Genomic DNA, 24,065 nt, shown 5'->3' with positions numbered 1-24,065 from the left:
CTCCCCAGAAAATAATTATTTGATTCCTTCAGCAAATGTTCATTGAATACCTACTGTGTGTCAGGCCAGATGGCAGAAGGTCTGAAGTTGACATTGTTCCCCAAACATAAGCCTTGTTAGGTACTGTAGAAGAAGTGAATAAGGTGCAAGGACAGTGAATAATAGGGATGGAAAGTCCCTTTTAAGGAAAAATCTGAGGAAGATCCAGCTGTGTGAGGTGAGTGTGAAAGTGTTCTGGGAAAAACAAGAGTTATAGAGCCTTGTTTTAGGGAAGGCTGCAGCCTGCTGGGTCAATAATAGCGCAAAGTGGCAGGGCTGGGGGACTTGCCAGGGTAATGAGACTTCTAGCAGGTCTCTGAACCTTCTTTGATATTGAGTGTGTAGATTGGGGGTACGCTTAAAAAGATGATCGATTTCTTTTGAAGCCTTCTGACTCATTTGACTTAGGAGCAGAAGCCTGAGCATGAAGTTAGGGTCCTATGTTCCCATCGATGAAGTGCTCCCAGACTGTTGTTTCACTCTTGGAATTTTATGCATCTTGGCCCAGTGCTGTCCATGAGCAGCTTGGGTGGAAGCTTTCTTCATCCCAGGTAGGTGGACTGCTATGGAAACAAAGCATTTTATAATAGATATAGAACCTGCAGATTATTTTGTGGGTCATCAAGCAGTGTGTGCATTGGTGCTTTGGAATAGAAAGTATTCCTGGAATGGTGAAAGTAGAATTTCTGTATCTCCTCTGATTTTATTTGATTCCTGAAGCAGTCCTATCATTGGGTTGTTGGCCTGATTTTGAAATTATTGAACTCATGCTCTGTGATATGCTCAGTGCTGTGATGCCAGAGCACAATGAGGGCTTAGAGTCAAAAGCCAGTGCTTTTGCCACCACCCAAGAATTCTCTGTTTCCTTTATCTGCAATGAAAAAATATTTTGTTGTATTTGAAAAGTTAAATATTTAAAGAAGTTACTACAGTAAAAGTCCTTGTGAGTGAGGACTCACAAACATAAGCCCTTTCACCATGTTATTTCTAGTGATTTTGGACCTTTATATCGTCACACTGTAGTTTCTGCATCTTTGCCCCAGAATTGTTGTCTTCAATGTAATTTAGTAAAAATAATTTTTTTGCAAGATTGACACTGTAGCATGGAGACCTGCTTGGGAAGGCAAGCCCTAAGAAAGATCCTTCAGCTGCTGCCTTCCCTGTAGCAGTGCTATGATACACACCCCTCATTGTGCTGGGGTTGTATTGACATTCATATAATCTCAGCTTCTTCTAAGAAGCTAGAATAGAATTTAGTGTTACTGATACTTTCTAGGCAATGCTAATGAGAGTCATTTATAATGGAAATTCTTTGGGCATTCAGTAGTTCTTATTGTGTATTCTTTTCCATAAATGAGAGGGCGGGGAGAGAGAGAATAAGAATGTGTGTGTGTGTGTGTGTGTGTGTGTGTGTGTGTGTGTGTGTGGTTTTGTAATGGTCAGTTTAATTAATTTCCTTTGTGAAAGCTTGGTCTTGGCAGGCCTTCAGCAAGAGCCAGCATGTATTTATCAGAGCAGCCACAGAATGGCTTGTCCTTTAATTGTAGCTCATTTTTTAACGTAAATACAACTGAATATTTATTTATAGAAATCAGAGTCTCATAATGAAGTTTTGATTTTGACAGAATAACTTCTGTGCTAAGCAGAAAGTTTTTTGAAACATAATTTTAGTCTGCACATTTCAGTATCTTAACACCAAGGGAGATTTTGTCTGTGCTCGATGATGTCATACTTGCTGAGGTGGGGTTAGGAGATCACTACTGTCTCTGAGTTTAGAGTGGGAGAATAGTAACCTTTAGCAACCTCCTGAGCAGGACACACAAACTAAAAGATGGTCTGATAAATAGGACTTCTAAAATGGCCCCTCAGAGATGTTCTACCCTTTTGCCTAGAATCTGTGACTATCCTGAGATGTTATTCTCATGATCATATTTTTTGTCATGTAGCATAGTTGGCCCTAGAATAGGGAGATTATTGACTTATATACATGATCCCAGTGGAATTCCATGAACACTGAAAAACAGAGAAATTTCTTTTAGTTGGTGACAGAGAGACATTAGACTGATAGTACAAGTAGGCCTTGAAGATGGTAAAGGGTCCTGTGATGGGCCATGCATGCAGCCCTTGAGAGACAGCCAGCAAGCTGACATCAGTGTCCTCAATACTGTCATTTCAGGGAATAGCATTGCTAGCAACCCAAATGAGTGAGGATATATATTGTTTCCAGGCTCTCTAGGAAAGTGGGAGACCCTATATGGTTTTTATGAGGTGCCACAACAAAGTTCATGTGAGACAATGCAAGAAGTGATTAAATTATGAGAAGTGGATTAAAATACTGAAATAGATTAACTGTATCGTAACTATAGGCATGTAGGGTATAGCTGGAGGATGTAGGTCACTGAAGGTATAACTCTGAGGTTTATATTTTGCCCGGTGAGTGGAGCTTGCTCTCTGCTTCCTGATGCCATTTTGCTTTACCTCAAGTCAGCCAATGTGGACTGAATCTCTGAAACCATGAGCCAAAATAAATTTCTCCTCCTCTATGTTGTTCTTGTCAGAACTTTTGGTCACAGCAACATATAGGGAACTAAACCAGACCCTGAGGAGAGAGTTCTAGCACACTGTGCCTGGACTTCTGGTCCATTGAAATGGTGTGATGATAGATTTTTGTTTTTAAGCCACTAAGTTTGTGGTACTTTGCTATACAGCAAGAGAAAAGTCAAATAGATTTGCGTTATTGTCTTTGTGAAGGAGAGACCTCTCCTGGGAACTGGCAGAAAAGTTCACTTCTGAAGTTCTCTGAGCTGATGGGGTAACATGACTTCTTGATTGTGCCATCATCTTTTTTTTTTTTTTTTTTTTTTTTTTACTTATTTTGTTGCTTTGTGTTGTCTATGTTAGACTTATCATCATGCAGTGACTGTCAGTTTACAACCATGATCCTTAGAAAGTTTTAACATAGAAACCTGTTCATTCACATATGCAACAAAAAAGTCCCCTTTAGAACACTTGATCCTTCTTATGTGAAATACACTCTGAATACATCTGTTTTACTCTATTTCATTCCATTTCATATTTTTAAAATATAGATCATGACTTGTGAAATCAGTTTATTCACTTGTTGTTCTGGAGTTGAATAATTATTGCCATTGGCTGTGCTTGTAATTTTGTTTTACCTTCATTTTTATTGTTTTACTATTTTTTATTGGTTATTTTAGTTATACACGATAGTAGAGTCCATTCTGATATAGTTATGCAAGCGCAGGATATATTGTATTTAGGACCCAAGTCTTATTGATGTACATGATGGTGGGATTCACTGTGCTGTATTCATATATGTACAAAGGAAATTTATGTCACAGTCCTTCCACTGCCTTTCCTATTCCTGTCCCCACTCCCTTCCTTTCATTCCCCTTTGTCTAATCCAGTGAACTTCTATCCCTGCCCTTTGTTGTGGATTAGCATCTATATGTCAAAGAGAAAATTAGACCTTTGTTATTTTGTCATTGGCTTATTTCACTTAGCATGATAGTCTCCAGATCCATCCATTTACCAGCAAATATCATAAAGTCATTCTTTTTTATGGTGTATGTATACCACAATTTCCTTTCTCATTCATCCATTGATAGCCATATAAGTTGGTTCCATATCTTAGCTATTTTGAATTTTGCTGCTGTAAACAGTGATGTGGCTGCATCACTGTAGTAAGCTGATTTTCACTCCATTGGGTATATACTAAGGAGTGGGTTAACTGGATCAAGTGGTGGTTCCATTCCAGGTTTTGTTTGTTTGTTTGTTTGTTTTTTACTGCTTTCCAGTATGGTTGTACCAATTTGCAGTCCCACCAACAATTTGTGAGTGTATCCTTATCCCCACATCCTAGTCAACATTTATTTTTACTTTTATTCTTGATAATTGCCATTCTGATTGTAATGAGGTAAAATCTCAGTGTAGTTTTAATTTGCATTTTCCATGATTGCTAAAGATGTTGAGAATTTTTTCATATATTTGTTGACCATTCGTATTTCTTCTTTTGAGAAGTTTCTGTTTAGTTCATTTGCCCATTTATTGATTGCATTATTTATTGTTTTGGTTTAAGCTTTTAACTTCTTTATATGTCCCGAATTAATGCCTTATCTGAAATGTGAGTAGCAAAGATTTTCTCCCATTCTGTAGGCTCTCTCTTTATGCTCTTGTTTCCTTTGCTGTGAAAAAGCACTTAAGTTTGATCCCATCCCATTTATTGATTTTTTTTATTTTACTTCTTGTGCTTTAGGAGTCTTATTAAGGAAGTCAGTTCCTAAGCCAACATGTTGGAGTGTTGGGCCTACATTTTCTTCTCAGATATGCAGGGTTTTATACTTAGGTCTTTGATTCTCTTTGAGTTGATTTTTGTGCAGGGGTGAGAGATAGAAGTTTTTAATATGGATTATTATTATTTATATATGGATTTCCAGTTTTCCCAGCAGTATTTGTTGAAGAGGCTATTTTTTTCCTCCAGTGTAGATTTTTGGCACCTTTGTCTACTATGAGATCACTGTATTTATGTGTGTTTCTCTCTCTTGTCTTCTGTTTCTGTTCTGTTCCATTGATTTTCATGCCTGTTTTGGTGCCAATAGCATGCACTGGTTTTGGTACTGTTTTTTTTTTTTTTTTTTGATTGAACATAGGGGCACTTGACCACATGTTCAAGGGAGTGAACGACATTCCCATCCCATTTTTGTATTTTATTTATAGACAGGGTCACTCATACTGAGTTGCTTAGCTTCTCAATGTTGCTGAGGCTGGCTTTGAACTTGTAGTCCTCCTGTCTCAGCCTCCTGAGCTGCTGGGATTACAGGCATGTGTCACCACACCCAGCAGCATGCTGTTTTTGTTACTGTGGCTCTGTATTACAATTTAACATCTGGTATTGTGATACCTCCTGCTTCCATAAGCTATTTTTAAATGAAATCATGTATAGGAAATGTTGCTCAGGTTTAAGGCAGCAAAGCTCTTCTGTAACGTTCCTATGGAGAATCAGTGTTTCCCCCATCAGGTACCAGGTCTTCCTCTGTGGATTGGATCATCTGTGAAGGTGTCAGCATAGATGGCAATGATGTTTCTCTGCTTGTTTCTCTGTGTGTCCATTCCTAGGCATAGCAGACTTCCTCTTTCTTTCTTATGACTGCCTCTTATTTCTTCCTGTAGATGTAACAGTATTGCCTCATTTTGCTCGTGGGCATTTAAGCTGATGTCAGCTGTTTGCTCTCATGAACACTGCTCTTTAAATCCTTTGGTGCAGGTGTTTCTGGATGAATTCCTAAAAGAATTGCTGGGACAAAATTAATGTGCCTTTTAATTCTGAAAGCTGTTGCTATCTTACGGAGTGATAGGGAACAGAGATATGAGTGGTGGGAACATGAGGTAAATGGAATAATTCTTTAAACTGGGCCCACTGTGTTTCCCGACTAACCCACCCACCAACCAACCCACCCACCCACCCTCCCTCCCTCCCTCCCTCCCTCCCTTCCTTCCTTCCTTCCTTCCTTCCTTCCTTCCTTCCTTACTATTACATTCTTCAGCAAATAGCCTATTATCTGCAGGAGAAATGGAGGCCTAAAATGCCAATAAAAAGAGTATAAATTATCCTGAAGTTGGGGACTGTTGTGACCCTTACAAAGACCCCATCGCAGAACTCAGGGAGATAAGGATAATCCCCCCTAACCATCTGTAAGACCAGGTTCCAATTAGAACTGGTCATCATGGGCCAAAGTGACCTAGAGTTATCACATGCAGTGGGGACTTCAAAGTCTGATATTATCCTGCTGTCAGTCCAAAATCAAGAGGTGGACTTGGGCAAGACTCTCAGAAAACTTTCCTGGGACTCCCACAAAGAGTAGGAAGGAGTGGTGGAAAAGGAAGCCAGGCGGTAATCTAGTGGGAGGAGCAAGGGAAAAAAGTGACAAGAAAGGAAGGCTTGAGGTTATCCTGCAGTGAGAGAGTAGTGTGTTCCTGCCACCTACTGAGAAGTCTGTCTGAGGAGTATATTAGGATAGACACTCTAAGGGCAGTAGGTTCTCCCAGAGGAAACAGAAGGAATGAGAAGCCAGGTTCTGTCAAGGTTTAGGAAGTTTTCTTTTCCCCATATATCTTCACAGCCTTGTTAAAAGTAATTCAAAACAGTGACTCTGATAGGAAAGGCAATCATTAAGAGGCTCAAGAATAGCCATACAAAATGTCTAAGAGAGTGGTAATGTCTAAAAGTATCTGTCATTCCTGAGAAATGAAGTCAACTGAGATTTAGGCTTATATATCACCTAAAGGTTTGCTTTGGCAGAATTGATTTCAGCATCACAAGAAGAGGAAATTTTTTAAAAAAATTTTTGTTTTAATTAGTTATACATGACAGTAGAATGCACTTATATACTTTGATATATCATACATAGATGGAATATAATTTCTCATTTTTCTGATTATACATATTGTAGAATCACATTGGTCATACAGTCACATACATACATAAAGTAATAGTGTCTGTTTCATTCTACTATCTTTCTTAACCCCACATCCCCTGCCTTCTCCTCCTTTCACTTCCCTCTACCTAATCTAAGGTAACACTATTCTTTTTTTTTTTTTTTGCATTACAATTCTTAGTACACATATATACCACAATTTTTGTATCTTTGTTTGTATATAAAGTATGTTGACACCCAATTCAAGTCTTCATACATGTACTTTGGATGATGATGTCCATCACATTCCACCATCCTTGCTAATCCTTGCCCCTTCCCTTTCCCTCCCACCCCTCTTCCCTATCTAGAATTCATTTATACCTCCCATGCTCTCCCTCCCAGTCCCACTATGAGTCAACTTCCTTATATCATAGAAAACATTCTGCATTTGTTTTTTGGGGGGGATTGGCTGACTACACTTAGCATTATCTTCTCCAACGCCATCCATTTACCTGCAAATGCCATGTTTTTTTTTTAATGCTGCGTAAAATTCCATTATGTATATATGCCATTTTTTTTCATTCATCCACTGAAGGACATCTAGGTTGACTCCACAGTTTAGCTATTGTAAATTGTGCTGCTGTAACTTTAATGTGGCTGTGTCCCTGTAGTATGCTGTTTATAAGTACTTTGGGTATAGACAGAGGAGAGGGATAGCTGGGTCAAATGGTGGTTCTATTCCCAGTTTTCCAAGGAATTTCCATAGTGCTTTCCATATTTGCTGCACCAATTTGCAGTCCCACCAGCAATGTATGAGTCTGCCTTTTTATCCACATCCTCCCCTACACTTACTGTTGTTTGTCTTCATAATAGCTGCCATTCTGACTGGAGTGAGATGATATAAAAAGAGAGAATTTTCATGAATCTTTTTAACATTTTTTTTTATTACTAGAAAGTCTCTTGGGAACCAGAAAAGTGCTTCAGGAACAGAGGGCTTCAGTATATTTTGTTGTTATTGTTTTTGTCACATTTAATTTTCTTATTATAGGCAGTAGCACCTTTTGCCAGAAACTGTCAGATCCTGCGTTATCTGACCTCATGGAGGAAGAGTGCAGGTGCTCCTGGAATTAATTTTGTATGGTACAGACCTTTGACCTGGTGCTGCCTCCCTGGCTCCTGAGTGCCACTCTGCTATGTTTTGGAACTTCTAAGAAGAGATTGCTAGCCTTTGACTTTGAACAGCTTCCCAAATCTGGCTGTGAAACTGTATTGGAAACTTTAGGCTTCCTTTTTGTTATCCATCAGGCCAGTTTTCTAGATCCTTGTTGGTAGATTGACAGATTTTACTCAGCTTATTGCCAACAACAGATCAGGCTCTTTAAAATTGCTGCAGCGATTATTCTGCATATGGATTGGTCTTGATCTTTGGAACATGTACTCTTCTTTAGCTGGTAACAGAAGGAACTTCTGTGGGAGCTGATATCCCTACCATCCTTTCTCATTTTCTTGCTCTTTCTGGAAAAGGGAGTCAGCATTTACTGAAGTTTATATTTGTTAAAATAAAAGTAGATTTTAAAAATTTCCTTGAAATTTATAGTCTGATAAGGAGACTTGTTATTGGGAACTTTGTTGAAGTTTTGGACATTACTTGCTGAAAGCATCTTACAACATTTTTCATGAAGTTAAAGAGGGTCAGATTGGGACAGGAACATAAATAGAGAATGCTGAAAGAGTCTCAGTTTCCTGAATAAAAATTGGGTAGCAACAATATTCCTGCCTTGCCACAACACCATTCTTCCTTGAAACTGACTGCAGCCACTATCTCAGGAGCGTTGGTGTCTGCTGCCAGTGCAGACACACCTGTTTGAGTTTCCTGCAATGCATCTGAGATGGAAACCATCTAGGCAAGTGCACGTAGGTCTCTTCATATGTGGACAGTTGACTGCTTCCTTGATAAGGCCTGTTACCTGTCCCTGGGCCTTGCTGTTCTTACCCCATATTCTTAACCCAGGCACTCATGGATGCAATCATTATCCCTTACTTCCCTTTTGATATAGATTATGTGACATTCAGGAGAGTAAGAGGCATTTTCTCTTGATTTCAGCTTCATGAGACCTGCCTTTTCTCAGAACACTGACCCTGATTCAGCACCGTTCTGTAAATAAGATTCCACTCTCCTTCCACAAGACTTACCTTCCTTTCATAAGAAAGGAAAGTTTATGAGGTTCCAAAAAGATCATGTTCTTTCCAAGAAAGTGAGGGCATGGAAGATAACTAGTTAATTCCATGTTTTCCATCCCTTATGGGGAGGGGTTTCCTTTTATACCTCTGTCCTGGCAACTGAGCTTAACCTGCAACACAGAGAAAGAAGAGGTGACCTTATATCAGTGAGAGTACAAGATCATGAATGCAACTGGACATTACTTCCTTCAGGTCCACCTGGAGAAGGATGTTGATGATTCACACTTTTCTGCTGTACATTTTTACTAGCCTGTGTTTTTTATGTTTTCTGTCACTGAACAAAAGTTAGTCACTCTCAGAAGTAAAAGGAGGCAACAAGTTCATAAAGGTTTCCAGTCTCATAATGGGTTTAGGATTGGACATCAGAAAATCATCAGAGGTAAGAGTTTGGGCACTTTGGGCTGGGGTTGTGACTCCGTGGCAGAGCACTTGCCTAGCATGGGTGAGACACTGGATTCCATCCCCGGCACCACATAAAAATAAACAAATAAAATAAAGATATTGTGACTCTATAACTAAAAAAAAAGAGTTTGGGCACTTAAGAATAGGTACCCTCAATCTGCTTCCCTGTACTGATTAATAGTAACTTACTGTTTATGCATTATTATATTACACTTTTTTCATTATTTTATGGTTTATGCACTTATTATACTACAGTTTTATCATTATTTTAGAGTGCACACCTTCTACTTATTAAAAAATTTACTGTAAAATAAGTATGCAGTGTTGTACCAGAAGCAGCCTCATATATCTCATGTTTACCATATCTCTAAATCAGATCAAGAGATTGGGGCCTAAAGAGCTCTCCAATAGAGCCCTTAATGGCTGTCTGGGAGGAGGCCTCAAAAGAAAGAGGAGGAAGGCTGGTATATTTGGGACTGTGGGATACAGGGTATGAATAGCACCATCTCCACATGGGTCCTGAGATCTCTTTCATTTTGTTTTTGGAAGAATCCTATAAAGTAGTAATGGAAGTTATTTTGGGATGTCATTTTCATGTCTCCAAATAAACTTTAGATTCTTAAGAACTTTGACCATTAATGCTTTTAGAGAAAATATGTCCAATGTCCATGTGTACATTTGGTTAGAAAATGTGGATTCTTGGGTAACTCAGAAGATGTGTTAATTGAGTAACACTGGATGATTTCATTATACACACGCAGCATGGCAACTTCTTGGATCAAGTTTCTTGAGGTTTATTAGGTATAAAATGATGTTTAATTTTGTTCTGGGAGTAGGAGTAGTGGTCCAGCAAACAAGCTAGTCCTGTTTCTTTCCAGGCTGGTGCATTTGCTACAAGGGTGGGATAGGAATAGGAATTTCTGGGCAGTAACAGTTCCATTCCAGTGGCTAACAGATGTCCCATGGGTGGGGTGCCAGGATGAGAGTGTACCCCTGGGGGTGGCACTTAAAGTAGGGGCTAGACCTCAACTAGGGTCAAGGTGAAGCTCCTCTTGAATCATGGTGAGTGGTAATGTGGGCTGAACAGACTCATAGCATTGTTTTCTGGAATTAAGGAAGGAAGAATGTATTTACAGTTACATGTCACATAATGATCTTTTTGGTCAATGACACACTGCATATATGGTGTTGGTCCCATAAGATTATAGTGGATCTGAAAAGTTTCTGCCTTCTAGTGACAGCCTTGCAATTCTAATGTGGTACAGCATGTTATTCATATTTGTGGTGATACTGGTATAACCCTGCTGTGCCTATACAACTGATAAGTAAATGACTATTATTGATTAATGCACTTATTATACTACACTTTTATTTTAGAGTGTACTCCTTCTACTTATTAAAAAATTTACTGTAAAATAAGTATGCAGTGTTGTGCCAGAAAGCAGCCTCATACATCTCATGTTTACTATATCTCTAAATCAAATCAAGAGGCCACATCAAGTGATTGACCTATGCCATCTAGGTTTGTGTAAGTCCACTCTATGATGTTTGCATGATGACAGAATCTTCTAGTCATACATGTGGACCATGTTCCCACTGTAAGCAACACGTGACTATAAGAAGGACATAGGTACCCTAGAGGCTACCGAATGAGTCTTGCTAGACCCCAGAGAGGCATGCATGGAAGGCCGGAGGCCTTTAGTGATGGCTTTGCATGCTCAGATTAGCTCCTTTCCCATCCCTATTTCTCTTCATCCACTTCTCTTCTCACTGTGGTGCTTTTTCTGTCCTAGATCTTTCCCCTAATTTTGGCTTGTTTACTACCTCTCAGAGACCCTATTCTATCCTATGAGCTCTTCTTACATGTTCTTTCAACTTAAATTTCTTAATTATTAATTCACATTTCTAAGATTAGACCTCTTGGGAGCATCCTATGTTCAGCCCTCTCCTAGCTTCCAGGTTGATCTGTGGATTGGTGGTTCAAATCATGGAATCTTCTTTATAAAGAGAATTATGTTGGGGCTGGGATTGTGGCTCAGCAGAAAAGCACTCGCCTAGCATGCTCAGGGACCTGGGTTTGATCCTCAGCACCACATAAAAATAAAAATAAATGAATGGAATGGAGGTGTTGTGTCCAACTACAACTAAAAAATAAATAAATATTAAAAACGAGAGAGAGAGAGAACTATGACATTGGTAGTGAGGTTATGTGGACCAGCAAGTGGGCACTGTGCATGAGGTTGTGAGGTAGTAGAGTGCTCTCAAGTCCTCCAGCCTTGGATAAGATTGTTTCAGGAACCATGTGAAGGAATTCTGGGAGAAGCTAGTGATGACAGGCACCATGCCTCCTATATCTTCATTTTATTGACTTATATATGAACTTGTGAAGTGTAGATGCTTAGGGGAAAAAACAGCCACTGAACTCACAGAAGCTTGGCAGTGAGGCTTTGTGGTTTCAGGTATCTCTGGGCTATACTTTTATCCACAGTGTCATGTACATAGCCCTGTTGTGCCAGGGCAGTGGGAAAAGTTACTGAAAGACCAAATAAAATGCCTGGACATGACATGCAAATTTTATGCGTTACTGAGAAATGCTACAGGGAAGGTCCAGAAGCAAAAGGCTGGAAAGGTGCTTTGCCAGAAAGTCCAGTGGTGACAGGCTGGGCAGATGGACTCCTACTACACACTGTGTTTCTGGTACCTTGCAGAGAATAGTGCCTCCTATCCCTCTCCACTCTTTGTCCAGGGGTAGCCACCTGGATGAGCACTTCTGCCTCCAAAGTGCTCTGATCTGCACCAGTTACTACAGGAGGAGGGGGTTTATAGTTAGGTTACAGAAACAACGACATCAACATTAGCTTGGTTAGGTTGCATGTATGACCAACACCCCAAGGAGCAACTACCCTGGTGTACATGCAGAAAGCAACTTTCTTCTAATAATGTTAAATTGTCCTTTTCCCCAGCATGCATGAGAGAAAGTCAGTGTCCTTCAAGATAGCATGTACCTAGATATTCCAGTCCAGGCTTGCTCTCATTGCTTCTTTAACCTGCACATGTTTGGACAAACTTATAGACTTTTGATAGGGGCAAGGGTATGATAAAATCATCCTGCCACTATTGTTTCATTCTTCCCTCCTGAGCTACACACTTCATCACATAAGACATTGGTCATGTCTGTTTCTGAGGCCACCACCACAGCCTTGTCTAAAACCATCATGGTATCTAGAAAATCCAATTCATAGGGCTGTTCTTGGAATACTCTGCTCAAGGTTTATAATTTCGCTGTGTGTGTGTGTGTGTGTGTGTGTGTGTGTGTGTGTGTGTGTGTATTTAATGTGCTCATGTTCCCAGTCCCACTTTATTTATTTACTAAATGGCACAGTGGTCTTAACATCTCTGCTAAATATGGAGTGAAGGGGCTTAATGATTCCAAATGAGATGCATCTCTTTGGGAGTAGTCAGGGTAAAGAAAGCTTAAATTTTACCTATGAGAGAAGCTGGTACCACTGAAGTCTTATCCAACCAAATAACCCCAAATATTTGATAGCCCAAGTTTTTGCAACTTGGAGATGTGACTGCCCATCCTTTCTCTGGGAAATGCCCCACCACCTTTGGGTTGCCTCCTCTTGGTAGGAAAAAGACTCAGAAATTAACACTGTAAAATCAATATAATGAAACATTGATACTGTGTCAAGTTTTGTCCATTAGTTCAGATCAATTGCCATCATCCCATGATGTATGGTTGGACTATGTAAATATCCTAGGGGAAGAACATTGAAAGCCAATTTTTGCCCTTCCCACATGAAATCAAATTTCTCCTGGCTTTCTTTATTGGACATCTTGCCTTTCTTTTACTCCATCCTTCTCCCACCTTTTCATCCATATTCTGTATCTCTCACTTTCTAATCTTTTTAAAAAATATTTATTTTTTAGTTGTAGTCAGACATAATACCTTTATTTTATTTATTTATTTTTTATGTGGTGCTGGGGATCGAACCTAGAGCCTCGCACATGATAGGCGAGCACTCTACTGCTGAGCCACAAACCCAGCCCCTTGCTTCCTAATTTTTTCAGTTTCCCCTATATCAGTTTCAGCCTGTGCTGCTTGAGAAACTGGAAGGGCCACCAAAGGACTGAGAATTCATACCAGAGTTCCATAATATGCCCGAGAGCCATTTGAAGAATGTCTTCTTTATTCCTGCTATGTCATTAGGACCTTTGTAGATCTCTGCATAAATTGCATACTTCATTCCTCTCTTAGGAGGTCATCTGGGTGTGCCACAGGTAAATCCCCAGTGGAGCTAAGCATTTTTTATAGGCAGCTATCATCCAAGGACAATAGAGATGTCATAGTTCTCCTTAACAGCTGAATATAAATGTTACTACAGGGTAGGGTGTGTGGTGCCTGAGGCATTTTATTTCATTTTGCTCTCTGATAGGAGTGTACATTCAGTAATAGTATCCCAAAGCCACAACAGCCATACTGCTACATTTCCCCTAACTTTCCGTCTAAACTTGTTCCCTGGTTCTGGAGATATACATGTACCAACTGGGAGGGGGAAGATTCTCATCATCCACTTTCACTAGCTGAGACAGATCTGTCTTTACCTTTTGATTTAGGAGCCATCTGGCTTTTAGTACTGGTACCATAATCGGTTCATTCCAGTACTCATATTGTCTTCTGAGATCCTGGGGTCACCAAGGGTCCCAGTTCTTTTAAGTAATTTTCATCCTTATTTTAGCTCATGGTAGATGTTTACCTTTCAGTTTAGCAAAGCAGAAGGCTTAAGTTTCTAAATTCTCATCAATATTCTTCTATGAGCAATTATTGCTCAGTAGTCCCTGCTTGAGTTAATCATGTTACACACTCCAGTTTTAATTCTTCCTTAGTTGCTTAATACAGGATTGGGCCTGAAACTCTGCCTCTGTTGCTGCATCCATTGCTATGTGGAGGGGCCACCACAACCACATAGCTGCTGCTATTTTACTCACCTCTTTCTTTTTCTTTAGATAGTATTGCTTGCCCACAAGCAATAATATTTCCCCTGGTCCCTGGGGTGTTTTCAGGCATCCTCCTACTTGTGTGATATCCCCCAAGTATCTATTGTAGCCACTATCCCCAACACATGGAAATGGGAAGCCATTTGGATGTTACCTATGGCATATGTCCCCTTTTCAGCTGCCACAGTCTTGGTGCTCATAGGATCTCTTTGGTCTTCCAGCTGGCCTGCTGTTATATCCATAGCCCAGTTGTTCCAGGACATTGGGACACATTGCAGAGAGACCTAAGGTAATACTCAGAGGTGGCTTATAAGTCATAAGCCTTTATTGAAAAATTCACTTTATCGAGAAGTTCACTTTACTGAGAAATGGTCCAGTGGCAAAACGCTGGCAAGGTGCTTTGCCAGAAAGTCCGGTGGTGACAGGCTGGGCAGATGAACCTCTGCTACACACAGTGTTTCCGGTACCTTGCCTCCTATCACTCTCCACTCTTTGTCCAGGGGCAGCCACCTGGATGAGCACTTCTGCCTCCAAAGTGCTCTGATCTGCACCAGTTACTACAGGAGGAGGGGGTTTATAGGTTAGGTTACAGAAACAACGACATCAACATTAGCTTGGTTAGGTTGCATGTATGACCAGCATCCCAAGAAGCAGCTACCCTGGTGTACCTGCAGAAAGCAACTTTCTTCTGATAATGTTGAATTTTCTTTTTTCCCAGTGTGCATGAGAGAAAGTCAGAGACCTTCAAGATAATATGTACCTGGACATTCCAGCCCCGGCTTGCTCTCATTGCTTCCTTAACTGACTAGGTTTTTTGGGGGGAATGAAAAGTGAGATCAAGGTATATTACTATCTTACTTTTCTTTAAGGGCAATACACACATAGGAAAAAAAGGAGGAATGATGTTGTATTTGTTTTGCCTAGGTGTGTAGGACCTAACATATATTCCTTATTGTGAGCAATAGACATTCTTAGATTTTTCTTCTCACAGCCATTCATGAGAAGATGGTGTTTCCACTTACCTTGGCTCCTTCCTGAACACTGACTGGGGGTATGTCATTGCAGGCTGGGAGTTCTCCTTCAGCATCAGCTCCAGTGTCTGCCTTCTCTCGCACTTCTGTCACACCATCCAACCAGGACATCTGCAGGTAACACTGTGCTTCAGATGCTGCCGTGGCCCATATGATTCTGGATATAAGGATTAATGTCTGTAGCTTCCCAGTTTTTCATTTGTTTTATCATTCTTCCTTTGGTGAAGGAGTTGACCCAATTTTATGTGTTGTTTGCTCACCAGATTACCACACCAGTCTCATTTCTAAACTTTGATATCTGTTTTCTCTTAAAATTGTTTTTACTTTCTGTGCTTTATTCCACTGTTCTGCATGCAGTTCCAGTGCAGTGTTTTCTGAGTATTGTCATCACAGTCCCGTGCAGTCTGCTGTTGTCTTGAAAGCACCTCTCTGCCAGAGTTCTCTGACACAAGGGCTCCCTGTGACAGTTGTCTGTAAAGACACATTACAGGCATCAGAAAGCAATTCCTTTGATTCTGAATGGTTTCAGGCCTTGAAGCCTGCTAAGAATGCCAAAGCCAGAAGAACACTAAAGTTTTCAAAGTCCCTAAATGATGTATGTGAGAAGCCCCAGGATACTTTGGAAAGCTTTGACTATGTGGAAAGAACTTGTTCTGAAGGAAAATTGGTACTCTCTCAAGATCCATGTCTCAGAATTAACAGGTTTCATTTTAAAGGAAAAAGAGCACTGAATCCTAAATCTCCTGGCAGTTCCAAACGTTTCTGTGTCTCATCCCTCTCTGCCAACCATTCTGTTGCCTCAGAGGTAGAAGCTGGCAAGGGGGCCATGCACAGCCCAATTTTGGAAGAGAAAGAAGATGGCGAGGCCGGGTCCAGAAGCCAGCGGCTGCTCCAGTACCTGTTCTTGCTCTCCCATGGCTCTAGCACCAGCAGCCTGCGCAGATTCCATGAGTTAGAGAGCCATACCGCTCACCTGCATGCCACCAAGTCCTCGAGTGGGCTGGCAGGGAGCATGGGCTTCTGCTCTGATGAAATGGGAGACGACGACGTCTTTGAGGACAGCACATCCGCCAAACTCAAGTGCAGGGTTCTGCGGGCACCCCTCTGCTCAGTGGAGAAGGACAGTGACCTGGATTGTCCTTCTCCCCTGTCTGAAAAATCTACCCCCATCTCTCCTGTGTCCATCTCAGGGGATGCCTGCAGGTTGGTTTGCCAGGAACCACCATTCTGGCCATCTCTGCTCACACCTTTGTAGCCTCATCTTGCTTTTAATATGTGAAGTTTCGGGAAAACAGTTAAAACAGTTGTGGCCATTTGGGGGGTAATTGTTTTCTTCAGGAGAATGAAGCGTTGTTGCTATTTGAAAAACTAATTTTAAAAGAGGAAGAAGCTATACATATTAAAGGCCAAGCTGACCTTCTCAACTAAAAACAAATAGACTTTGGATAAGGAAATTAGAAAAAAGAAAATAGTATTTCCAATTTTCCAGCTTGGTGGTCCTGATTTTAAGCATTTGCTGCCATCCCAGTCTCGTTTTTTACTCCTTGTAGCTCCCCTCCGTGAATGTTTAGGAGTAGCTGCTCTCCAGTATCTCCTTCTTGTTTTCCTCTTAACTTAGGTGTGGCCACCCCTGCCCAATCTTCTTTCCTACCTTATTTTCTCTGTGCAGCATCCTTGTCTGGCCCTAAGGCTCTGAGAATTCATTTTCTGTCACAAATCTCCTGTTTCTCCCAAACCAACCTTTCCCTCCTTGGTGCCACCCATTACATTTCTCAGAGCTGGATCAGAAATCCTGTGCCTGAAACAACCAGCCCAAGAGTCTGGCAAGGTCAGGGCCTGGCTGCTTTCAGGACACATACCCTGCTTATTCTTCAGCTGTTGGAAAAGATCCCTATTCTCAAAAGCCTGATTAAGTTCCTTGAGGTTAGTAGTTCTCCTGCTGCATGCTTCCTTAGAAATAATGACTGCTTTAAAATTAATTTTTGTTCAGTACTATGAGTGGTCCTGAATAAAAGAAATGAAATTGCAGTATGTCATCATGGTGAGTTTTTAGGTGGAGGAGAGAGAACTATGATCTCTGTTTACTCCATGAGAGAGGGTGGGCTGATGTACCTGTAGTGTGTGAAGGCAAAGTCAGTGTTAAAGTTAGAAAGCCGTGCTTTCTTAAGTCACTGTAGTATTTTGGGGAGGGACACTGCTCATTTTATTTTACATAGAAATTTTAATTATTTTAATGTCTTATGTTCTAGAAGATGACTTCATGTTGCCTTAAATTCATCTTTCAGTGAAGTTCTTAAAGTCTTAACCCACAATGATTGCTTTGTCATTTCTTATATCATTTTCTCCCTCTTTATTGCCAAATGCCATCCTGACTTTCCATATGTGTGCGGTAAGCTAGATATTTTAGTTTAAATATTATTTTCATTTGTGCTTGTATGTTTTTGTGCTCATAGTCACTTCTGTGATGTTTGTTGCTGAAAGTTTTCTTTCATGGATTGAACTTCCACTGCAGTGTCACCTTCCTTGTTGTGGGGCTCTTCTGGCACTAACTGATTTTCCTCCCACCATAGGATATGCCACTGTGAAGGTGATGATGAGAGCCCCCTGATCACCCCCTGCCACTGCACAGGAAGCCTCCACTTTGTGCACCAGGCCTGCCTGCAGCAGTGGATCAAGAGCTCTGACACGCGCTGCTGTGAGCTCTGCAAGTATGAGTTCATCATGGAGACCAAGCTGAAACCTTTGAGAAAAGTATGTGAGAAAAGAACATTCTCAGAAGTACTTAACCCTCTCTGAGATGAATGACCTGGATGAGTTATCATCTCAGACCATGGAGCCATAGCATGCCTCTGTTTGTTTCTTTAAATAACTGACTGGTGCTTACACTCACATTGTAGATTGTTGTTTCTGGTACTTATGTCTAAGTCCCTACCCTCAGGAAGAAGCTCTTTACCACTATTCAGTTATGATGCTTCTCTTTCACAATTAGACTGCTTGCTTGTCTGTGTCAGTCGCTTGGCTCTTGGCCACAGACTGTCCTGTGACATCTTAGTCAGCATTTAGCTTTGTATGTATTAACTGTTAGTATCTTGCCTTTCCAGTGAAGACTGAATATTAGAGATAGTGTGTCTCCCAACCATTAAGCCTAGCATAGCACATAGTCAATTTGTTCGTGTATGCCTGTAATAAGTGTTTACTGGATGGGAGGTGGGTGAGTGGGGAAATGCAGCTGTCTTCATGTCACAGATCATTGCTTCGTTTTAGAGAAACTGTGTGATGCTGATTACCATTCAGATGTTGACTGTTTCATACATCTTTCTATGTGCCTAGCACAAAGGTTTTGTTTGGAAAAATAAAAGCCTATTTCTGTCTTAAAAATGTCAACATGTAAATTGCCAGGGGAATCACACAGTCAAATAATGGCATACAATGAGACCAATTAAAACCATGCAGAGAGAAGTGTGTTGTGGGCATGCCTCATCCTAGGGAGGTGGAGAGCATCAAAGAAAGTTTGGCTTTTGTAGCAGTTCTGGAAGGATATATGCATGGGCTTTGAGGGCAAAGTGAAGGACTTTAGAGAGGTCAAATTGGAGAAAAGCATCCACCAAGAAAGACAAGAGGGTGAGCATTTTAGAGGTGTTAAAGAGTGGAGCTGTGGGTGTCCTAGGAAATAGTGATAGTCAGGGGACTGGAGACACCAAGACACTGATTTTGTTTTAGGTAGGAAACCCAGAGAACTTGCTGGTTATAAAAACTCAGCAGAAAGCAATCAGATGTTACAGAAGGCAGGCTCATATTACTAAAAGAAACATTTTGCCACCTATTCCATGCTGATCTCTGAAGTGACTCTCTCTTGTGGCACGTTGATAATTTAGAGGCTCTATTTTCAGCTTACATTGCATAGAACCATCTGGATAAAGGCTGTGACTACCGTTGGCAAGGGATATGCAGAGTGTTTACACTTTCTTCTTTCTTTCTACTTTTATATGTTTTCTTCTGATTCGGAAACCAGTAAATGAAAAAGAAAATCTGGCTATTTGGAGTAAATTAATGTGCTCCTAGAGGAGATGGCACTGGCAGAGTCTGCTTGTACCAGGAACTCTTAGCATCGATGTCAAGCTGCTGCTGCAAAGGTAGCAGAGGACCAAAGAGTGAGCGCCTTCCGCCATTCACCTTCACAACATAGTGTGACCCATCTGCCAGTGTATTGTGGCATCATCAACCCTATTCTTCCGCTTGTCCATACCAGTCAACAAGCCAGGGAGACATAAAACAGCACCTGGGTCTTGAACCAACATGTTGTTTTCATTAGGATTGAAATCACAGAATCCTTTATTAGGCCACTTAGTGTCTGCTTGTGAGAATAAGCAGGTGCTGATGATAATGCAGTGCTTATTTTGATCCCATATGCTTTTTATTTCATAAAATGTTGGCTGTGTCTGGTACCTGGTTGAAGGCCAGTGGCTTAAAGAGAACAGCTTTGAGTATATGGGGAAAGTCATCTAGTTGAGGGAGAGGGAGGGGATGGAGAGCTGATTGTGGCCATCAACAATATTCTCACTCCCATTATACCTATTTACTCTGGGCCTGAGCCTCACTCTTTGCTTGTCGCCTTTCCAGTGGGAGAAGTTGCAGATGACGGCCAGCGAGCGCAGGAAGATCACATACTCAGTGATGTTTCATGTCATCGCCATCACCTGTGTAGTCTGGTCCTTATATGTGCTCATCGACCGTACTGCTGAGGAGATCAAGCAGGGGCAGGGAACAGGTAAGAGCTCAGCCTGAGAAGTAAGTGCTGCACACAAGCCTTGGAGAACATGCTGGGGTCTTGAGGTCTGAATGTTGTTCCAGCCCTACTGTGAGCATCTGGGTTTGGGGGGCATAAATAGGAGGCACAAAGCATTCTTTTTGTATGTTTCTCAGGCTAGTTTAAAATCCAGTCAGAAAAAATGGAATAATGGAGTGTGAGATGAGAGGACAGGATAAAAGATGGTGGATGTTCTCTTCCACCCCACTTTTGAGGAAGGAAGATTTGATGAGTGAAGAATCCATTGGTTATGAGAAGTTCAAAAGCTGTGTTTTATTTACTTCAGATGTTAAATTTGAACTCTATTGAGAGGCTAATTGAATTTTTCCCTTCCAGGAATTCTAGAGTGGCCCTTTTGGACTAAATTGGTGGTAGTGGCCATTGGCTTCACTGGAGGACTTCTTTTTATGTACATTCAATGTAAAGTATACCTGCAATTGTGGAAGAGACTCAAGGCTTATAATAGAGTGATCTATGTTCAAAACTGTCCAGAAACAAGCAAAAAGAATATTTTTGAAAAATCTGCCCTAACAGAGCCCAGTTTTGAAAATAAAGATGGACATGGAGTCTGTTATTCGGACACAAACTCTTCTTCTTGCACAGAGCCTGAAGACACTGGAGCAGAAATCATTCACGTCTGATGGTGTGGAGGGTATTGTTTTGTGGACATCTATGAAGAGCTAAAGGAATTTGTTTACTGCCAATTGTGTACCTTTCTAAGTCCTTTAAATAGTATAGACTTGGCAGGTGACCATTGCCTCTCTTTTTTGAACCCTTCTTGACAAATCTCCTGGAAAGCCCTCCTGTGTGTCAGGCATGGGTGAATCCCACTTCTGCCTGGCCTTTCTATATGATTTAAAGGGAGGAGGAGACCCCATGCAGCCATCATGGGGAGCTGGCTGAGTTCTGATTTAAGATCTTGAGAAGAATGAGGTAATACAATGCCAAACCAGAAGGAAGAGCAGGAGCAGAAGTGGGGGAAAGCCCTGATAATGAAGCTGTCCCTGTCCCAGAGCCAAGCATTGGGAATGTCTGGCAGTAATGAGAGAATTCCCTTCTCACTAAAGAGGGCTGAGGAGATGGAATGGAAATAGTCTTTATAGGCAAAAACTCCCACCCTCCTTCTACTGATGCTGCCACATTGGCCCTTAAGCAGATGAAGCTGTGGTGCCGTGTCTCTGGTGGTGCATGATTTACTGAGCAAACAGCACTTTACAGAAGAGAGTATTTTGTAATATGTGTCTAGTGGGAATGACACTTAAAATTGGGTGTTGCATTTAGAAACCTCTTGTTATCTCTTTACATAAAAATAGATCTGAAACCTTTTTTGCCTTATATATTCTAACAAATGTGGCGTCCTCTTTAAGTCTGAAGACACTTATGACTTGATAAGAGGGAAGACCAGGTCTGAGACTTTGTCCTAACAGAGTTCATGGGAACTCATGGATGCTAAAAGTCAGGTTGCATATTTCCTATAGTTTTGAGCCTGTTTTATGACAAGTCCTTATTTTTCATAGGCCTGCCCTGTACATATCTTTTTTTGTCTACACTGAAAAAGAAGGGTTTTGAAATACAAATGGAAGGAAAGGAAGTACTTAGAACAAAACTGAGTATTGAAAAAATGATTACCAATAGATTTCTCCAGTTTGGTGCTGGCTTTATGCTGAAAGAGCAGACACATATTGTCTGGTCTGGATGTGTGTGTTGTAGGTGCTCCTGTCACCTGTCTGATGTGCTGGCTCCTGCTGGGGAAGTTCCATGGAGCCATTGCTAAGAGCCAAAAGGCAGGTGACTGGCTCTGGGAGGAAGGCCAGGTGTGAGCAGCAAAGTGCATGGGCCACTATGTTACTGCTTCCCAGCCAACACCCACCCATCATTGCCTTAACCAGGCCGAACAGACAGGATCCTTTAGGAGCCCTTGGCCCTGCAATTGGTCTGTTCTATCATCAGGGATTACCTTTTGAACCATTTTTCATAAGACAGACAAAACCAAATTCAACACTATCAAATGACCTTTGTCTCCCTAAAATGTCTGCTTATAATTCTGTCCTTGAAGCCCAGTTTCATAGTGCTAGGCAAATAGTCAACTCTGGGAGTTGGCCAGGACATGAGTGCTCAGATGTTCAGCCAGGGAACTGTCATCCAGCTGCTAGCACCTGCAGAGCCTCCTGAAATGGGGCAGGGTGATACCTGGGGAGTCCTGCCTGGAGTCTCCCTGAGCCTTAGGTGCCTCAACTGACCTATTAGAAGGATTAAGCCTTAGGTGCCTCAACTGACCTATTAGAAGGATTAAGCAGTGGTGTGGGGAGATATCTCAGTGATTAGAGCACTTGCCTAGAATATTTGAGGACCTGAGTTTGATCCCTAGTCCTGAATATCCCCCATCCCCACAACAAAAGATAAAGCAAATACAAATATTCAGAGTAGAAGCCCTGCAACTGGTATTGAAGGTTGGGAAGAGGATACAGGATCTCTGTTCCCTGGGTGAGAGATCCTGGAAGTAAGCCTTCTCTTGCTGTTTCTGTGTCTTGCTGACTGGGATCACAGTTCTGGTCTGTGGAGTTGCCTCACCATGACCTTCCTCTCATTGTCCAGAGAACTGAACTGAGGTCAGTCTGCCCTCTCTTGTCTCCCAGGCCATATCTAGTCCATGCCTGTGCCCACTGTGCCCCAAAGTGCAATTACCCACATCCCTTCTCAGTCTGCAGACACCAGGCACTATAGACTACCCGCCAGAGGAGCTGAACCTCAGCTCAGCCCTACCCATGCCCCTTAGGAAAGGTCCCTGGTCGTGTATACCTGTCCTTTCTATCCTCCAACCATGGATGAGTGATAAAATGAAAACAAGGATAGATTTTTAAGTGTGAATCCCTCTCCCTCATAGAACCCCATGTGCTGAACTTGAAAAGCACTGAGGGTTTATGTAGTGAGGAAAGTGTGTTTAGGTAGGGATAGTTCTAACACCTGTGTTCTGGCAGGCCAATGAAGCTGATTTAGCAAGGATATGTGTGCTTCCCTCTAGTGGGGACTCTAGGTCTTACTAATCTCTTGTGGTCTGTACATTTGCCCCTCAGTGCTTTTGAGGGACTATTTATCCCCAGTTTTGCCTTATTTTTCACCGGTCTTTATGGAAAGATGGCACTTGGCCAAACCAAACAGAAATCTTGGCTGAGGTCTCAGGGCCAGGAGGACTGTTACTTGTGGGCTGAGTAAGGGAGAAAAAGAAAACAGTCTCAGGGGTATCACTGGCCAGCCCTCTCTCTGACTTGGCCTTTACTCCTTATAAGTCATGATACCACTGGTGGGCTTCTGACTTTGGCTACCAGCAGTAATTCAGATATTGTGCCCACATTTATTGCAAGAATTTCCTGGAAATGCTGTCAAAGATCTCTTACCTCAGTCCTATCTCCCCCATTTTTTTTTTTTTTTTGCTTTAGTGTACTCTTCAATCACATAGACATAGTTACCAAATCTGTTTGTGCTTTGTTTGGTCTCAGACATGAAGTCCTCAGACAGTGGGGTGGTTCAGAAGCCTGGGGTGATGCTTACGATTTGGGCTTACTGTACAGCCCTGATGGTGGACTGCAGAGCTAGGTCTAGCAGGATGAATATCCACATGCTATGGATGTGGCTGTGTACAAAAAGCACATTTGAAATACTGCCCCTTTGGAATCTGCTTTTACATACAAAAACTTCTTTCTCTAGCCCAAGGAAAGACAGAGACATAAGGAAATAAAAGCATTTGTCTTTGTTTTGGAAGTAAAATTGTTCAAATTGTGCAGCTGATTGGTGAACATTTAGATGCAATGTTTATAGAAAGTTGATTGTTAATAAAAACCAAATTTACACTGGTATGTGTGATGTAGTTTCTAAAAAGGTATTCCACATTTCAACTTTTCTTAGAAAACTTATAGTAATCTAAATGTCTGGTTTTGTATCTTTTTGTGTATGTTTACTATTTCTCAGTTTATTTTTTTCAGAACTTGTAAATGTTCTTTCATATCCTATATTCCCCCCTCCCAGTTCATCTTAGATCTTTTTTAAATTCATTGATTATTGTAATAATCAACTTTTAAAATTCTTGGCATTTTCTCCATGTTGATATCATTT

At 41.2% G+C, this 24,065-nt stretch overlaps 1 protein-coding gene across 8 annotated transcripts in view; it reads left to right on the top strand.

Annotated features, from left to right (window-relative positions):
• Positions 1-23,809, top strand: part of Marchf8 (membrane associated ring-CH-type finger 8) — a 124,074-nt gene extending 100,265 nt beyond the window's left edge. For 5 of the 8 annotated variants that reach the window (XM_078042372.1, XM_078042364.1, XM_078042367.1 and 2 more), the window contains 5 exons: positions 15,183-15,265; positions 15,506-16,351; positions 17,719-17,899; positions 19,769-19,916; positions 20,292-23,809. In XM_078042372.1, the coding sequence (XP_077898498.1) occupies positions 15,183-15,265; positions 15,506-16,351; positions 17,719-17,899; positions 19,769-19,916; positions 20,292-20,596 (1,563 nt within the window). In that variant the 3' untranslated portion in view covers positions 20,597-23,809. Of the gene's footprint in view, positions 1-15,108; positions 15,266-15,505; positions 16,352-17,718; positions 17,900-19,768; positions 19,917-20,291 lie in introns of all 8 variants that reach the window. The other 3 variants (XM_078042374.1, XM_078042382.1, XM_078042387.1) reach the window with 3 other exon arrangements.
• Positions 23,810-24,065: the final 256 nt, after the last annotated feature.

This window comes from Ictidomys tridecemlineatus, chromosome 1 (assembly GCF_052094955.1).
Source record: "Ictidomys tridecemlineatus isolate mIctTri1 chromosome 1, mIctTri1.hap1, whole genome shotgun sequence".
Lineage (NCBI taxonomy): Eukaryota > Metazoa > Chordata > Mammalia > Rodentia > Sciuridae > Ictidomys > Ictidomys tridecemlineatus.
This window is presented reverse-complemented; position numbering and strand designations above follow the sequence as displayed.